This window comes from Urocitellus parryii, chromosome 7 (assembly GCF_045843805.1).
Source record: "Urocitellus parryii isolate mUroPar1 chromosome 7, mUroPar1.hap1, whole genome shotgun sequence".
In the NCBI taxonomy this organism is placed as follows: Eukaryota; Metazoa; Chordata; class Mammalia; order Rodentia; family Sciuridae; genus Urocitellus; species Urocitellus parryii.
The window spans coordinates 90,478,212-90,494,440 of NC_135537.1; the positions used below are offsets into that span (position 1 = coordinate 90,478,212).

General features: G+C 36.2%; 1 protein-coding gene across 1 annotated transcript in view; it reads left to right on the top strand.

Moving 5' to 3' along the window:
- Positions 1 to 16,229, top strand: part of LOC144256032 (tyrosine-protein kinase JAK2-like) — a 75,272-nt gene that overhangs the window by 29,432 nt on the left and 29,611 nt on the right. Inside the window, 1 exon segment of the mRNA XM_077801204.1 lies at positions 9,679 to 9,868. Within this exon segment, the coding sequence (XP_077657330.1) occupies positions 9,679 to 9,868 (190 nt within the window).

The window sequence follows — 16,229 nt, forward strand, 5'->3', positions numbered from 1 at the left end:
TATTATTTAGTACTTAGTGAGAATTGGTTTAGAATTACCCAGAAAATATTCCTAAGTGAAACAGGCCTGTAGTAAATTGTGATATACCTGTTTGTATCAAAATATTATAAAATTATTTTTAGGAATATTTTCTGGTATTATTAGGGTATGTTTCTGTTTTTAGAAAATTTCCATTTTGTAAATGTTCCTTACAATCTCATATTTGTAATTAACAATCTCAATATTTTTAATAATTCAAACTCAGTTGGATATAAGTATATTTCTATAATTAAAATATTTTATAAGAGAATTAATATTTAGGCACATATTCCATACATAGACATGTGACACATTTTTCTATATATTATAGAGAAATTGCTTAGAAAAAGTAACTACATTGATAAAGCTACTCGCCAGTAGTTCGATAAGTACCTTTTGGCTTATTGTTCACTTATTCAGATTACTCTTATTTAGTTTAATTTAAAATCTGATGATTTTCATTATTTTCTAAAAGTAATGGATATTTGAGCTTTCTTAAAACATAATTACAATTTTCCCTTTCTTATTTACCTGATTAGAGAGGTAATAAAAATTATGTATTTCCCTGTTATTCAGGCATGTCTGTGTTAAATATTGATGGAATTTTTCATAGCTGATGATTAAGACCAATTGAGAGGCAGAAATGAATTAGGAAGTATGAATTAGGAGGTTCTCAAATAGTTCTGTCATCCATACTTCACTTGAAGTTTTCAGCCATGGTTTGAAAATAAATGTTAAAGACTAGAAAATGTACATGTTATAGCATCTGTTTGTTCCTTTAAAAACATAGATTTTCATCTCAAATCAGGGCAGAACTTTAGTGATTGTTTGCAATTTTTCTAATCATAAGGTAAGTAACATTAAAGATAAATTGAAACTTTCTAAAACCATTGAAAACAAAGAAAAAAACTTTTGAAGAGTGCTATAATCTTTGTTTTTTCAAAGCTTCCTTTATGATAGATCTGGCAGTAAAATTTGTAGTATCTCACCCACACCATCTGTTTTGTCTTCTTTAAACAACTAAACTTTTAGATTGTTTTTCTTTTTAAACTGTTTTCAGTGTCTTATCCTAAGTATGTTCCTGAATAAAAAGGAAATAGAAATTTCTATCTATGTCCAATTTTTATATTCTATTTCCAGTTAGGAAATAGGAATTTCCTCAAATACTAAGCTATATGGGTATTGCCTGTTACTATCATCAATGCCATAAAGTTTTTCCTGCATGTCTCCAGCTTATCATTGATTTTCCCTTTTCTGGAAGCTTGTAGCATTTATTTATTTTTTTTTTTTGCCAAAAAATTTAATTACTAGTCATGTATTCTTTTATTGTTTATTAGATCTTGTTTTTCTTTGCTTCTTTTTTCTTTAATTTATAAAAGAAAGTTCCTTTAGCCCTAACACATAAGCATACAAGTTAGTCAGATACTGAGGTAAAACAGTCCATGTATATGATTTGAATTCAAGCAATGCATACTGGTACTTAAGAAATAGACATAAAAAGAATACATCAAAACATCACTGATGTAAATAACAAACAAGAAGAATCAACAGACAGAATTATAAAGTTTCTTTTCTTTTTTAAAAGTATTTTTTCTAATTATGAAAATGATGTGTACTTATTATTGGAGAAATTGGAAAATAAAAATGCTTTCTCTTTGTTCATCTCTGTGTACCCACATAATAGTTTCTTTCAAATAGAATCATTATATGTATATAATTCTCTGACTTGCTATTTTTCACTTATTATCAAAATTTTTTATTACTACTCTTTGAAACCTAATTTTTAAAGTATTATGCCATAATTTATAGCATTCCTTGTTATTATAATTTTAATTCTTCTAAAAACATTTAAAAATTTTACATAACTATTTGAGTTTAAATTCATTTAAGCATACTATAAATAAAGCAAGGAAAGTATTTTTATTTAATACTCTTGTAAAAAGAGCTAAGAAACTATTTTGAAGCCTTTCTTCTGCCATAAGAATTCTAATAAACTAATGCCTAGCATATGTTCTTTACATCCTTTACCTTCTTGCCTTAATTTAAATCTAGCTTTTTAAAAATCCTTTTTATTGTCTATCCCTCTGTGGTATAGATCTAGAATTTAGAGATCTGTATACCTTACCACTACCACTTTGAAACTATCAGCAAAACTCTTAGTCTTTTCTGAATATGATTGTTATTCTTCCTTCTTACCATCACTGGCTAATATTTTGTTTCACAATCCTTGAGTATTTTGGGTATTCATTATTTTCTTCACTTTACTTCCTGCATGAATGCCCAACTAATGCCTTTTTAAAACTTCTCAACTTTTCTACCCTGTGTCTGTATTAGATGAGAGTACTTTGAACTCTGTAATCCCCTATAATAACCTTGCTGATGGAATTTCAGAACCTGAAGTCTCCTCTTCTAATTACCAACAGATGCTTCTACTTTGTATCTTTTGACTCTTCTCAATTTACACTTAAAAAATAGCATGGGTATTGCTAATATCTTTGACACTCACTTTCCTCTTTTTTTTTTTTTTTTAGTGGTATGGATTGAAAATGGTGCTCTAAAACTGAGCTAAACCGTAGGCCCTTTTCATTTTTTAAATATTTGAAACAAGATGTTGCTAAATTGCTGAGGCTTTTGCCTTTTGCCTCAGTCTCTTAAGTCATTGGGATTATAGCATGTGCTATCAAGCCCAGCTGACACTCTCCTCCTCTTAAAGCCTGTTAGCAACCTTCTAGATTTAATTGACTCCTTTCCTTATTGAGTAGATTTCTGGGTGGACTACTGAAATTACTTTCACATATATCTGCAGTTATATCACCCTCTTCCCCTTGACTATCAGATTCACTTTCCCTGTTATTTCCTAGTATAGTGAGAATACAGTTCTGATTTTTTCTTATTTATGCTTCTATCTCTCAAATGCTATAAGAAAAAAAATAGATATAAATGTTTATCTCCATTTGAAACTAATTTCCAGACTAGGTACTTAAGATTCTTTTAGTGATGGTTATTTTATTCTCCCTTACATGGTTTCTTCTTTGGTTTCATTCCATTCCCTTCTGGTTTTCTATTCTACTTGTTGTCTTTACCCTCTGCATTTGGCTTCCCCTTATTCTTCTAAAAGAAAATGGAGGTGTTCCAAATTAAAACAGCAAGACTGATTTTTTGTCATTCAAATTGACAAACTATAGAAAAAAATATAGTGGCCAGTGTTAGCAAAGATAGGATAAACACTTTCCCACTGTTCATCATAATAGAATTTAGTAAACTTTTCTAGAGAGTTTCTGATGCAGTAGATATAAGGGCCTTTGAAATGCTGCTATCTTTTGAACAGCTAATTATTAAGTATCCTCTGTAAAGTTGTACACAGATATTTATGAATAAGTGTATCATTGCAATGACATGAATGTGCTTTAAAATCTTATCTTAGTGTACATTGTTTATAATTTTAAAAATTAGTGTATTTACCTAACAGTGTACAATAATTAAAAATCAAGAAAATAAGTATTTTCAAGGAATATATAATGTTATTGGAAAATAAATTTTTAACATTGTTAAGTAAGGGGAAAGGATATAAAATTCTCATTTCCCACTTTTGATTTTTATAAGCACCCTTTGGAATAATTTCTGACAATGGTAATATGAAGTAGATATTTTATTATCTTCCATTTTAAAGAGGAAAAAACATATTCACAGAGGTAAGTGAATTGTCTAAGGTGACAAAGGGAGTACATAATACACCAAGATTCTAGCTCCAGTCTGTCTGACTGGAGAGCATCAGGTTTTAACCACTTTTCTATGGCCTTTCAAACTATGTAACTAGAGATCTAACTTTAAAAAAAGATTAAAATTTGTTTTAATTTGTTATACATGACAGTGGAATGTATTTGTGCACTTTGATATACATAGATGGAATAAAATTTATCATTTTTCTGAGTATACATCTAAGTAGAATCTGAGTAGAATCAGATTGGTCACGCAGTCATATATATATGTGTGTGTGTAAATATATATATATTACATAAGGTAATGATGTCTGTTTCATTCTACTATTCCTCCTATCCCCATATTCCTTCCCTTCCCCTCCCTTCACTCCCCTATACTTAATCTAAGGTAACTGTATTCTTCCCTAGAGTACCCCCTTATTGTGAATTAGCATCCGCATATTAGAGAAAACATTTGGCCTTTGGTTTTGTGGGATTGCCTTATTTTGCTTAGCATGATATTTTCCAACTCTGAGCATTTACTGGCAAATACCATACTTTCACTCTTCTTTAAAGCTGAGTATATTCCATTATGTACCACATTTTCTTTATCCATTCTTCTATTGAGGGACACCTAGGTTGGTTCCATAATCTAGTTATTGTGCATTGAACTGCCATAAGCATTGAGGTGGCTGTGTTATTGTAGTACGTTGATTCTAAGTCATTTGGGTATAAACCAAGTAGTGGGATAGCTGGGTCAAATGGTGCTTTCATTCTGCGTTTTCTGAGGAATCTGCATACTGCTTTCTATAGTGGTTGCACCAATTTTCAGTCCCAGCAGCAATGTATGAGTGTACCTTTTCCACCACATCCTCGCCAACATTTATTGTTGCCTGTATTCCTGATAATTGCCATTCTGACCAGAGAGACATGAAATCTCAGTTTATTTTTGATTTATGTTTCTCTGATTGCTAGAGATGTTGAAACTTTTTTTATATATTTGTTATTGATTGAATTTCTTCTTCTTTGAAGTATCTGTTCAGTTCCTTAGTCCATTTATTGATTGGGTTATTTGGTTTTTTTGGTGTTAGGTTTTCTGAGTTCTTTATATATCCTAGAGATTAGTGCTTTATTTGAGGTGCATGTAGTAAAGATTTTCTCCCAATCTGTAGGCTCTCTCCTCACATGATTGTTTCCTTGCTGAGAAGAAGCTTTTTAGTTTGAATTCATCCCATTTATTGATTCTTGGTTTTACTTCTTGTGCTTTAGGGGTCTTGTTATGGAAGTCAGATCCTAGGTCAACATGGTGAAGATATGAGCCTACTTTTTCTTCTGTTAGGTTCAGGGTCTGTGTTCTAGTGCCTAAGTCTTTGATCTACTTTGAGTTGATTTTTGTGCAGGCTGAGAGGTAGAGGTTTAATTTCATTTTGCTGCATATCGATTTCCAGTTTTGCCAGCACCATTTGCTGAATAAGCTATCTTTTCTCCAGTGAATGTTTTTGTCACCTTTGTCTAGTATGAGATAACTGTATTTATGTGGGTTTTTCTTTGTGTCTTCTATTCTGTACCATTGGTCTACTTGTCTGTTTTGTTGCCAATACCATACCGTGTTTTGTTACTATAGCTCTGCTGTATAGTTTAAGGTCTAGTATTGTAATGCCTCCTGTTTCATTTTTTTTTTTTTTTGCTAAGGATTATTTTGGCTATCCTGGGTCTGTTATTTTCCCAAATGAACTTTATGATTGTTTTTTCTATTTCTATGAAGAATATCATTGGATTTTAATAAGAATTGCACTAAATCTGTATACTGCTTTTGGTAGTATGGTCATTTTGACCATATTAATTTTGCCTATCCAGGATCATGGGAGGTCTTTTTCATCTTCTAAGGTTTTCTTCAATTTATTTCCTTAGTGTTCTGTAGTTTTCACTTTAGAGGTCTTTCACCTTTTTTGTTAGATTGATTCCCAGATATTTTTTTAAACTATTGTGAATGGGGTAGTTTTCCTTATTTCTCTTTCAGTGGATTCATCGTTGATATACAGGGATATGTTTGATTTATGGATATTAATTTTATATTCTTCTACTTTGCTGAATTCATTTGTTAGTTTTAAAAGTTTCCAGGTGGGGCTGGGGATGTGGCTCAAGCGGTAGCGTGCTCGCCTGGCATGCGTGCGGCCCGGGTTCGATCCTCAGCACCACATACAAAGATGTTGTGTCCGCCAAAAACTGAAAAATAAATATTAAAAAATTCTCTCTCTCTTAAAAAAATAAATAAATAAAAGTTTCCAGGTGGAACTTTTTGGATCTTCTAGATATCGAATCATGTCATGTCATCAGCAAATAGTCATAGTTTGAGTTCTTCTTTACCTATTTGTATCCCTTTAATTTCTTTCTTCTAATTGCTCTGGCTAGAGTTTCAAGCATGATGTTGAATAGAAATGGAGAAAGAGAACATCTTTGTCTTTTTCCAGTTTTTAGAGGGAATGCTTTCAATTTTCCTCCATTTAAAATGATGCTGCCCTTGGGTTTAGCATATATAGCTTTTACAATGTTGAGGTATGTTCCTATTATCCCTCGTTTTTCTAGTGTTTTGAAGGTGAATGGATACTGTATTTTGTCAAATACTTCTTCTGCATCTATTGAGATGATCATATAATTTTTGTTTTTAAGTCTATTAATATGATGTATAACATTGACTTCCATATGTTGAACCAACCCTGCATCACTGGGGAGAACCACACTTGATCATGGTGCACTATCTTTTTAAAATGTTTTTATATGTGATTTGACAGAATTTCATTGAGAATTTTTGCATCTATGTTCATCAAGGATATTGATCTTTCCTTGATGTTTCTTTTTCTGGTTTTGGTATGAGGGTGTATTCGCCTCATAGAATGAGTTTGGAAGGTTTTTCTTCCTTTCTATTTCATGGAATACTTTGAGGAGTAATAGTATTAATTCTTTGAAGGTCTTGTAGAAGTCAAATAAGAATTTGTCTGATCCTGAGCTTTTTTTGGTTGGTAGGGTTTTGATGGCGTTTTCTGTTTCATTACTTGAAATTGATCTGCTTAAATTGTGTATGACCTCCTCATTCAGTTTGGGTAGGTCATATGTCTCTAAAAATTTGTTGATGTCTTTGATATTTTCTATTTTATTGGAGTATAATTTTTCAAAATAGTTTCTAATTATCTTCTGAATTTCAGATGTGTATGTTGTGATATTTCCTTCTTCCTCTTGTATTTTAGTAATTTGAGTTTTCTCTCTTTTTCTCTTTGTTAGCATTGTTAGGGGTTTATCTTTTTATTTATTTTTTCAAAGAGCCAACTTTTTGTTTTGTCATTTTTTCCCAATTATTATTTCTTTTGTTTCAATTTCATTGAATTTTATCTCTGATCATAATTATTTTCTATCTCCTTCTGCTTTGGGTATTGATTTGTTCCTCTTTTTCCAGGGCTTTGAGATGTAGTGTTAGATCATTTATTTGTTGACTTTTTATTCTTTTAGTGAATGAGCTCAATGCAGTAAACTTGCCTCTTAGTACTGCCTTCATAGTATCCCAGAGATTTTGATATGTTGTTCTGGTGTTGTCATTTAACTCTAAGAATTTTTTAAAATTTCATCCATGATTTCTTCTACTATCCATTTGTTATTCAATAGTGTATTTTTTAGTTTCATTTGTTGGAGTAGCTTCTATTTTTTATTTTATTGTTGACTTCTAATTTCATCCCATTGTAATCTGTTAGAATGCAGGGTATTATCTCCATTTTTTTGTATATACTAAGAGTTGCTTTGTGGCATAAAATATGGTCTATATGTACAAAATTATAACAGACCTACACCAAGACACATTATAATGAGAATAACTAACCCAAAGAATAAGTATAAAATCTTAAAGGCCGTGAGGGAAAAAAATCAAATTATGTTTAAGAGGAAAACAATTCAGATCTCAACTGATTCCTCAACCCAGACCCTCAGATATAGGAGGTTCTGGAATAATATATTTCAAGTTCTGAAAGAAAATGAATGTCATCCAAAAATTTTATATCTAGCAAGTTAAGCTTCAGATTTGAAGATGAAATTAAAACCTTCCATAATAAACAAAAATTAAAAGAATTTACAACTAAAAAATCTCTACTTATAGAAAATTCTCAATACAGTATTCCATAAGGATGAAGTGAAAAAAAATGAAAACCAGCAAAGGGAGGGACTACACTAAAGGAATATTTAACCAAAGGAGAAACTAAGTCAAATTAAAAACTAGAAATAAATCAAAATGACTGGGAATACAAATCATATCTCAATAATAACCTTGAATGTAAACTGCCTAAATTCATTAATCAAAAGACAGAGACTGGCAGATTGGATTAAAAAGCAAGACCCAACAATATTCTGTCTCCAAGAGACTCACTTCATGAGCAAAGACATCCACAGACTGAAGGGGAAAGGATGGGAAAAAACATATCACTCATATGGATTGTGAAAACAAGCAGGGTTTTTCATCCTCATTTCAGATAAAGTGGACTTCAAGCCAAAGTTAATCAGAAGAGACAAAGAAGGACATTTCATTCTACTTAAGGAAAGTATATATCAGAAAGACATAACAATTATAAATATTTATGTTCCAACCAATGGAGCATCAGTGTACATCTAACAAACCCTTCTCAAGTTCAAGAATCAAATAGACCACAATACAATAATACTGGACAACTTTAACACACCTCTCTCACTACTAGACAGATCTTCCAAACAAAACCTATATAAAGAAACTATAGAACTAAATAATTTAGACATAACAGACATATATATAGAATATTCCATCCATCAACAAGTGAATATACTTTCTCCTCAGCAGCACATGGCTCCTTCTCTAAAATAGAGATCTAACTTTGAGCCTACATATAGTCTTGGTTTTTAAAAATTGACATCAAGTATATAACTAAAAATTTAGTCACTCATATAGTCTTGTAGCTCAAGAACTAACTACATTCTTTAAGAATACAGTAATATTTAAAATACATGGATTTGATTAATATACAAATTATATTCTTTATATTTTATATGTTGACATACAGATTCTACATAAATAACTTGAGTCTAAGTAAAAGGAGAATGAATTTCTTAAAGGTGATCTCTTTTAAAAAAAATGTAAGAACATCCCCATAAGTTAAAAATTTATTTTCTTAAATAGATAAGATTCTGTATTTAGTGCTTGGGTTGCTTTAGCAGAATAATATGGATTGGGTAGTTTAAACAACACTTTATTTCTCACATTTCTGAAGGGTAGAAAGTCCAAGATAAAACTTCCAACAGAGTTTGTTTTCTGGTGAAGTGTCTTTTGCTAGCTTTCAAAGGCACCTGCTTAGTGTGTCCTCCCATGGGATAGAAAGCTCTAGTGTTTCTTTCAGCTCTTTTTAGGGCACTAACCTATTTACGTTAGGACCCACTCTAATGACTTCATTTAAATTTCATTACTTCCTCACAAGGCCTTATCTCCAAATACAGTCACATTGTGGATTAGGGTTCCTGGTTTAAACTTTGAGACAGTAAAGGCATTCAGTTTGTAACAGACCCTTATTTCATCCAGATCACTTAGAATGATATCACGGATACATTCTGAAGAAGTTCTTTCTGAAAGTTACAGAAATATAAGAACTCTCTGGCATGTCCTTTGGCTTAAAATTATTAATTAATTAGTAATTAATGTTTATCCTTTTTAAAAATGCCTTTTTGAAATAGTTTGCATTTTAGCCTATATAATTTCTTTTGAAAAAATTAAATATATAGGTTTCCTACCCACTTGTTGAGATAGTATTTCCTTTTCTTGCTCTGCAATCTGCTTAATGTTAGCTTAGAGATATGTCTACTAATTCCAGCTACTAGGATTTCCCCTGTATAATTAGAATTCATTAGTAATTTGTCTGAAAAGCTTGAGATTTCTATCTTAATGGAGTGTGTTGTTTAGGGTAATTTTGGGAGTGTGGAGATGTGCCGATATGATCCTCTACAGGACAACACTGGGGAAGTGGTGGCTGTAAAAAAACTCCAACACAGTACTGAGGAGCATCTCAGAGATTTTGAAAGGGAAATTGAAATCCTGAAATCTCTGCAGCATGACAACATTGTAAAGTACAAAGGAGTATGCTACAGTGCTGGTATGTTGCACATTGAAACCTATTTTAAACTGAAGATTTGTCTTTGACATCCTAGGTAATCAAAACACTTAATGTTTTAAGATCTATGCTATTTCTCTCAGTCTCTGGCTTCCTTTTTACTCAGTTCACAGTGCACATAGATGTGGATTGTGTGTGTGTTTGTGTGTGTGTGTGTGTGTGTGTGTTTGTGTTTGTGATGAATCTATTTATCATGTTTTCTTTTCTCTCCTGCCCTTTTGATGTCATATCCAAGAACTCATTGACAAGTTGAAAGCCATGAAACTTCCTTCTGGGTTTTCTGTGTGAAGTTTTATTGATTTGGTAAATTATAAATTTGGAGTCAATCTTTGTGGAGGTTTTGGGGTAATGTCCATCCTCCTTCTTTTCCATGTGGATATTCAGTTTCCTGCTCAATGTTTTTTAACAGTGTCTGCCCCTAATTTGTGGGCTTGCTGCCCCCAATGAAATGAAGTTGTCCAGACAGGAATCCTTTGTGTATCCCATGGATTACATGTGTGCCTTTGATCCAGTACCAGAGAGTGTTGATAGGAGGCATGAAGTAAATTTTGAAAGGAGACAGCATTGAGACATTCAAGTCTGTTTTGTGTTTTTCAAGATCCATTTGATATTAAGTTCCCTGATGATTCCCCCATTAAAATTAAGGTGAATTTTTCCACTTCATCCAAAATAGTGTTACCATTTTTATGGTTTAGATAGCAGGTGTCCCCCAGAAGCTCAAGTGTGAGACAATGCAAGAATGTTCAGAGGTGGTATGATCATATCATGAGAGGTGCAACACAAAGAGTGGGTTAATCCACCGAAACGGATTAAATGGGTGGTAACATTAGCAGTTATGGTGTGGTTGAAGGAAGGAGGTCACTGGGGTTGTGCCTTTGGGGTTTACATTTTGTCCCTGATGAGCAGGTGTTTTACTCAGCTTTTCTGCCACTGTGATTAAAGGACCAACCAGAACAACTATAGGGGAGGGAAATTTATTTAAGGGCTCACAGTTCAGAATTCTTACTCCATAAACAGCCAGCTTCATTCCTCAGGGCTGGAGGTGAGGCAGAACATCAAGGCAGAGAGTGTGGTAGAGGGAAGAAGTGCACATGACGTTCAGGAAGCAGAGACTCTACTCCCCAGATACAAATATACACCTCAAAGCCATGTCCCCATTCCTTCCACAATAGCCACACCCACCAATCCAGGTACCACTCGGTTAATCCCTACAAGAGATTAATCACTGATTTGGTTAAGACTTTCAGAACCCCATCACTTCTCCTCTGAAACTTCTCACCTTGTCTCTTCCATGAACTTTTGGAGGACACCTCACATGCAATCCATAACAGAAGGGCTCTCCATCTGCTTCCTGGTGCCAGATCTGATTTCCTTTCTCCTGCCACAACCTTCTGCCATGATGCTCTCCCTCACCAGGGCCCAGATCAATGGCATCAGCCAGCAACAAACAGAAACTCTGAATCCATGAGCTAAAATGAAACTGAGCTCTTCCAAGTTGTTTTCTCAGGTGTTTGGATCCCACCAATGGAAAACCTACAAACCAGTGATTTTGATAGGGATGGCATTTAGTGTGTAAATAAGTTAGCATACCATTTTTATCTACACAAAATTAGGTTTTCCAGCCTATGCATGTGGGGGTTGGACTTTCTTTGTTTATGTTATTGTCATTTTTTTCATTCAGCATTTTGCAGTTTTTGGTTTAGAAGCCTTTGATGTCATTGGCTAAGCATATTCTTATGTATTTCTTTATTTTTAATAATAATGTATGTTGAATTTTTCTAAAATGTCTTCTTCATATTGTTCGTTTTCAGTGTGGAGAGGATAGTTGATTTGTACTGTTGAATTTTTGTAGGTGTTATGCAGGAGGCCATGAGCAGACATAGCACAGAGGGCACTTTTCACAGTCCCTGTAGCTGGGACTTCTGTGAACCTTCCTGACTGAGAACTACCCAATCCATAAGCAGCAAGGGCTACTCCTTAGGACTGCCCTCTACTTCCAGACCTTTCCCTGATTGGGGCAATCTCTCCCCTCTTCTCTATGGCCAATACAGTCTCCATGAAAACAAGTGCTTTCCTTCCCAAAATTTTCATCCTAAACATACCTTGGATTCCAGGCATGTGGGAATATTTCCCACTGCTATGGAGCTTTGTCACTGGCTGCTACAGGAGCTTGTCACAGGACTGGTGCATTCCTGATGAGCATCTGAAAATAATAAATAATCCCTTTGATTTCAGAGAACATAGAATCTCCAGAGCTTTGGTTCAAGAGGCAGTGACCATCTCCCACACCTGTGTCATGTACAGCAACCTTGGAATATTAGGGGAACAGAGTTGGTGGCACCACAGGAGAACTGGTCCACAACTTCTCAGTTCTGGCTGTATTTCAGATTCATTGCATTAAAGGGCCTCAGGGGACCAGGCTGGTGCCTGCAGATGGTCATGGAGAGTGTGGGCAGCCTCTTCATCTTCTAAAATGAGAACATCTGGATATTAAAAAGGTTTAAGCTGACATGCATGAAAAGATTCCAATATCTTCCTCAAGTTTGGGTTGAATGCAGCATCTGAATGTTCACTCCTTAGAGCAGAATTGAGTGAACAATGAGACCCCAACTCTCAGTAAATGGAAATTGGCCATACAGATAGTGGTCTTGATTCTGTGTATTTTATTTCATTTGATACAAGCTTGCTTGCCTTTATCTATTCTTTTCTTTCTTTTTTCTTCCTTCCTTCATTCCTTCATTTATTTCATCATGTTTTGCTTAAAAACAGCTCTTTTACAAATAACATTTAAAAAGCATGCTGGGAGGAATTCAAAGGTCATAGCCAGCATCAGAATTTTTTGAGGCCATAAGCAACTTAGCAGGACCCTCTCTTAAAGTAAAACATTAAAAGGGCTGGATATGTGGCTCTGTGGTTAAGTGCCCCAGGGTTCAATCCCTGGCTTTAAAAAAAATAAAATTAATAATTAATATAAATGCAGGCATTGCTGCTGGGTACAGTGGTACATGCCTGTAATCCCAGAAGCGTGGGAGGCTGAGGCAGGAAGATCATGATTTCAAAGCCAGTCTCATCAACAGGAAGGTGCCCAAAACTCCCTGAGACACTTTCTCTAAATAAAATACAAAATAGGTTTGGAATATGGCTTTGTGGTTGAGTTTAATTGCTGATACGTCACCCCCCCCCAAAAAAAAGGGAAAAGAAATACAGCGTTACTATGGTTTTGACTCGGATGTTCCACATCATCACACAATGTACATGGGTATGGAAACCTCACATTGTAACCCACAAATGCATACAATTATTAGTTCCATCCAAAAAATACAGGAAACTGTCACTTAGACTCTCATTATCTTTATTTTAAAAATTTCTGCTTTTAATATTTATAGCAACTTCATCTGTGATGCCTGAATCTAAACCAATGCCATAACTCATGTTCTCAGTTGTAGGCATCCTGTCCTTTATTAAACAAGGTGATGCATTTCCATGCCTGCCTGCTAGTGCTGAGCAGAGAAAAGAGTGAGGCTTCAGATGAGATCCTGGTTCCTTCTACCAAAACCTCCCAGTGCCCTTTAGAGCCCAGCTGCCTCTGAGCAGTGCCCTCAGCAGGAGGAGCAGTTGGAGCAGCCAAGCCTCACACTTCTGCTTCCCTGAGAGGATTTTGTCATGACCTGTATCATTGTGGAAGGGGCCCTGTAGCCTTGTACAACAGTAATAAGTGACAACATCTTCAGGCTCCAGGCTGCTGATGGTGAGAGTGAAATCTTTGCCATATCCACTGCCAATCAACCTCGATGGGACCCCATATCCCATACTAGTTGACCAATGAATGAGGAGCTTAGGAGCTTGCCCTGGTTTCTGCTGGTACCAGTGTAATTTTTAATGCCCTGACTTGATCACCAAGTGATGGTGACTGTCTCCTACAGATTTAGATAGGGAGGATGGAGATTGAGTCATCTGGATGTCACATCTGGCACCTGATATTGGAAACAAGAAAATAAAACAAAGGTGCACACAATTAGATGTGCCTTATGAGGACTTCTGGGCAGAGGTAGGTAGCACTGACCACAGTTCATTGAGTACATTCTCAGTGTTGTCTTTTATTACCTGGGAGGCAGAGCAGCAGGAGCCCCAGGAGCTGAGCAGAAGCCCTCATGGCCATGCTGTGTCCTAAAGGGGAGTGACTCCAACACAGGGTGTGAGCAGCCTCTTAAGAAGTCCTCAGAGCAGTGGGCTGTTCTGTGGGCACATGCAAATCAGCAGGGCTGGGAAGGCTGGGTATAGCTGCAGGGTTGGCTCATCTGTCACTCAGTGCAGGCCCCATGTCTTCAGGTGTCCCAAGTCAGATTGGACAGTATAAATTTGCCTGCAGAAAATGTTTCCCTCAGGGTCCACAGGAAAGATTCATTCCATTGTCCTCTATTGACATCTATTGCTGTCTTTATGGTTCTGAAAATGGTTTATAGTAATTTTTTCTCCCCTTCTTTTTCTTTCCCTCCCTTCCTAACTCCCTCTCTTCTTTATTCTTTCTTTCTTTCTTTCTTTCTTTCTTTCTTTCTTTCTTTCTTTCTTTCTTTCTTTCTTTCTTTCTTTCTTTCTCCTTTCTTTTTGGAGTTTCACGGATTGAACCTAGGGGCACTTAGCCACTGAGCAACATTCTGAGCCATATATATTATTTTGAGACAGGGTGTTGCTAAGTTATTTATGGCCTTGCTAAATTGCTGAAGCTGGTTTTGAACTTGATATTCTCCTTCCTCAACTTCCCTGGCTGCTGGGAGTATAAGCATGCACAACTGCACCCAGCTTTAATATTTCCTAAGGACAATTCTATTACATTCCCTTGAGAAGAGAGGAATTTAGAATAAGAGAGAGAATATTTCAGGTATAGGGTATAAACAGAGCTATGAAGACAGAAAGAGAGTTGAATTTGTAAGTCTTTGAAGATTTGGGGTTTCAGTTGAGAGTGGCTTACCCTGACTGAGAGGTCAGGGGAGAATTCCTATTGTGATTCCAGCACTTCCTGCCTCAGTCTTTCCAGCACTAACATGGGATGCTCCCTGTCTTTCCAGAGCAGCAGGGCTCAAGCCCAGACAGGCTCTTCCCCCATATGTCCTTTCTGGAGAAGTAAGAGTGAGTTGGGAAGGAAGTTTTAGTTTCTTGCATCACTCTAGGGATGGTTTAACAAATAAGCCAAGGAGGTCGAATATGTGGGGATTTGCAAAAGTCAGTGAAAGCAGAAAGGACCCAGGTTTCCTCTATCTGTGTTTTTCATCCTCAGCACATTAGCTGTCAAACCTGGGCTTGATGTCTCCTGGGCCAAGGAAGGCTGAGTGGCTCTCACTGTCACAACCTCCATGTCTGGGCCATGAAGAAGAGCAGCCAGGGCTTCAGCTCCACTTTACTCAAGAGGAATCATAATCCTCCCAGAAACCATGCCCATCCCTCTCTGCTGTCATAGGCCCCTGAGCTGATCCCATGTGCCCCCCATCCCTGCTCCTGCCTGGGCTGGAAGAGGCTCACCTGTCCACACCATGCACAGCAGCACAGAGCTGGTGCTCAGTAAACTGGAGGAGGGGGCTCGCCACTGTGCAGGGTGGAGAGCTTTGCTCTGTAAGCCTCATTATGTTTCTAAGTGGGATTCAGTAGGAAAGTGGGATCCTAAGACAATCTTTTTTTTCTGGAGTGTTGGAGAAAGCTAGGCCCTGAGAATAAAAATGGAATCATATTCTGATTTTCCTCATTTTTTACAACCTTGGTTTGCAACTGTAGAAATGAGGGTTGTGCATTAAAATCCAGCTCAGTCCTTCAGGCAATGGACTAACTGGGAGAGGCTCCAGCAGGGGTCATCCAGGGCTGAGCTAAGGCTGGTGCTTTCCAAGAGCTGTGGGCTCTGGTCCTGGGTTGTGAGGAAGCACCTGATCTTAGGAGAAATAATACTGAGGGCCTGGCAGAACACAGGCTCTGCCCTCAGGCTGCCATGCAGGGATACAGGGAGGGAAGGTGCCCAACACCCCGGGGGCTGAGCCAAGCAGAGAGCCCACAGCCAGGGTGAGGTGAAGACCAGGAGTCAGCACTGGGCCTGACTCTCTGGGTGGCTGTGCTCAGTGCTGAGCTCACTAGTCCTGATACAAAGACCCTGGTGTTGCCAAAGAGGAGGGTCAGCAAACCCCCCCCCCCAGAGACTAGTCTTACCCACAGTTTCATCATTCTTAGCAATAAAAGGAGTACTACATGCCATATATATACTATATAAAACTCAAATTGTACTGATACATCTGTATAAATATGCATCAGAAATACAAATATTTGCATACATGTACATGTTACTTTGCTTATTTTAATGATT